The 655-nt window shown below is 58.2% G+C and overlaps 1 protein-coding gene across 1 annotated transcript in view; it reads right to left on the reverse strand.

Moving 5' to 3' along the window:
- Positions 1–655, reverse strand: part of NCOR2 (nuclear receptor corepressor 2) — a 188,012-nt gene that overhangs the window by 185,113 nt on the left and 2,244 nt on the right. The window contains exon 2 of the mRNA XM_035898548.1: positions 596–652. Coding sequence (XP_035754441.1) covers positions 596–652 — 57 coding nt within the window. The remainder of the gene's footprint in view (positions 1–595; positions 653–655) is intronic.

The raw sequence follows: 655 nt of genomic DNA on the forward strand, positions 1-655 counted from the left end.
CCACGGAGAGAGGGGCAGGTCTCCTGACTGAAGGGCAGGCAGCAGGGTCGCCCCCAGCAGTCTGCCTGAAACCAGGAGAGCTCTCCCGTGGGTGTGAGGAGCAAGGACCAGGCTCTCTGGGAAGCAGTAACCACACGTGAAGAAGAGGATGCTCATTCCCTTGTGATTCAGTGCCAGAGAAAGGCCAAGCTGAAGAGGGCTGGAGCCCGCGTGCTCCTGCTCCACATGGATGGTCAACCTTCCCCCTCTCCCCCAAAGCTGGTTGTTGCATCCAACCAATGGTGCTCTTGCCAGGAAGACAAACAGGCTTGGGTGCTCAGAAGCGATGAGCCAGAGCCCACGAACACCGCAACGGCCAGCACCAGGAAGAGGCTGGAAAGGGAGAGAAAAGCTGAAAGCACCGCATGGAGAAACAAAACAGGATCCCACAAGAGGAGAACGATGAAATCCTGTACCACAGGCACGGAAACGGTCTGATTTCTCTGTAACAGCCACATCCGAGACCAGCGCAGCTGAACCACTGCCCCAGTGACAGGGACGCGCCACACAGCTCCTACACTGCAAGCGGGTAGGGAAGGAAAGTCTCTTGCCTTACCGCATGTGGTCGAGCAATCTGAACCGGATAGGACATGGCGTGCGGGGGGTAGCGTGGCTC

Source organism: Egretta garzetta, unplaced genomic scaffold (assembly GCF_000687185.1).
Source record: "Egretta garzetta isolate BGI_Z169 unplaced genomic scaffold, ASM68718v1 scaffold447, whole genome shotgun sequence".
Lineage (NCBI taxonomy): Eukaryota > Metazoa > Chordata > Aves > Pelecaniformes > Ardeidae > Egretta > Egretta garzetta.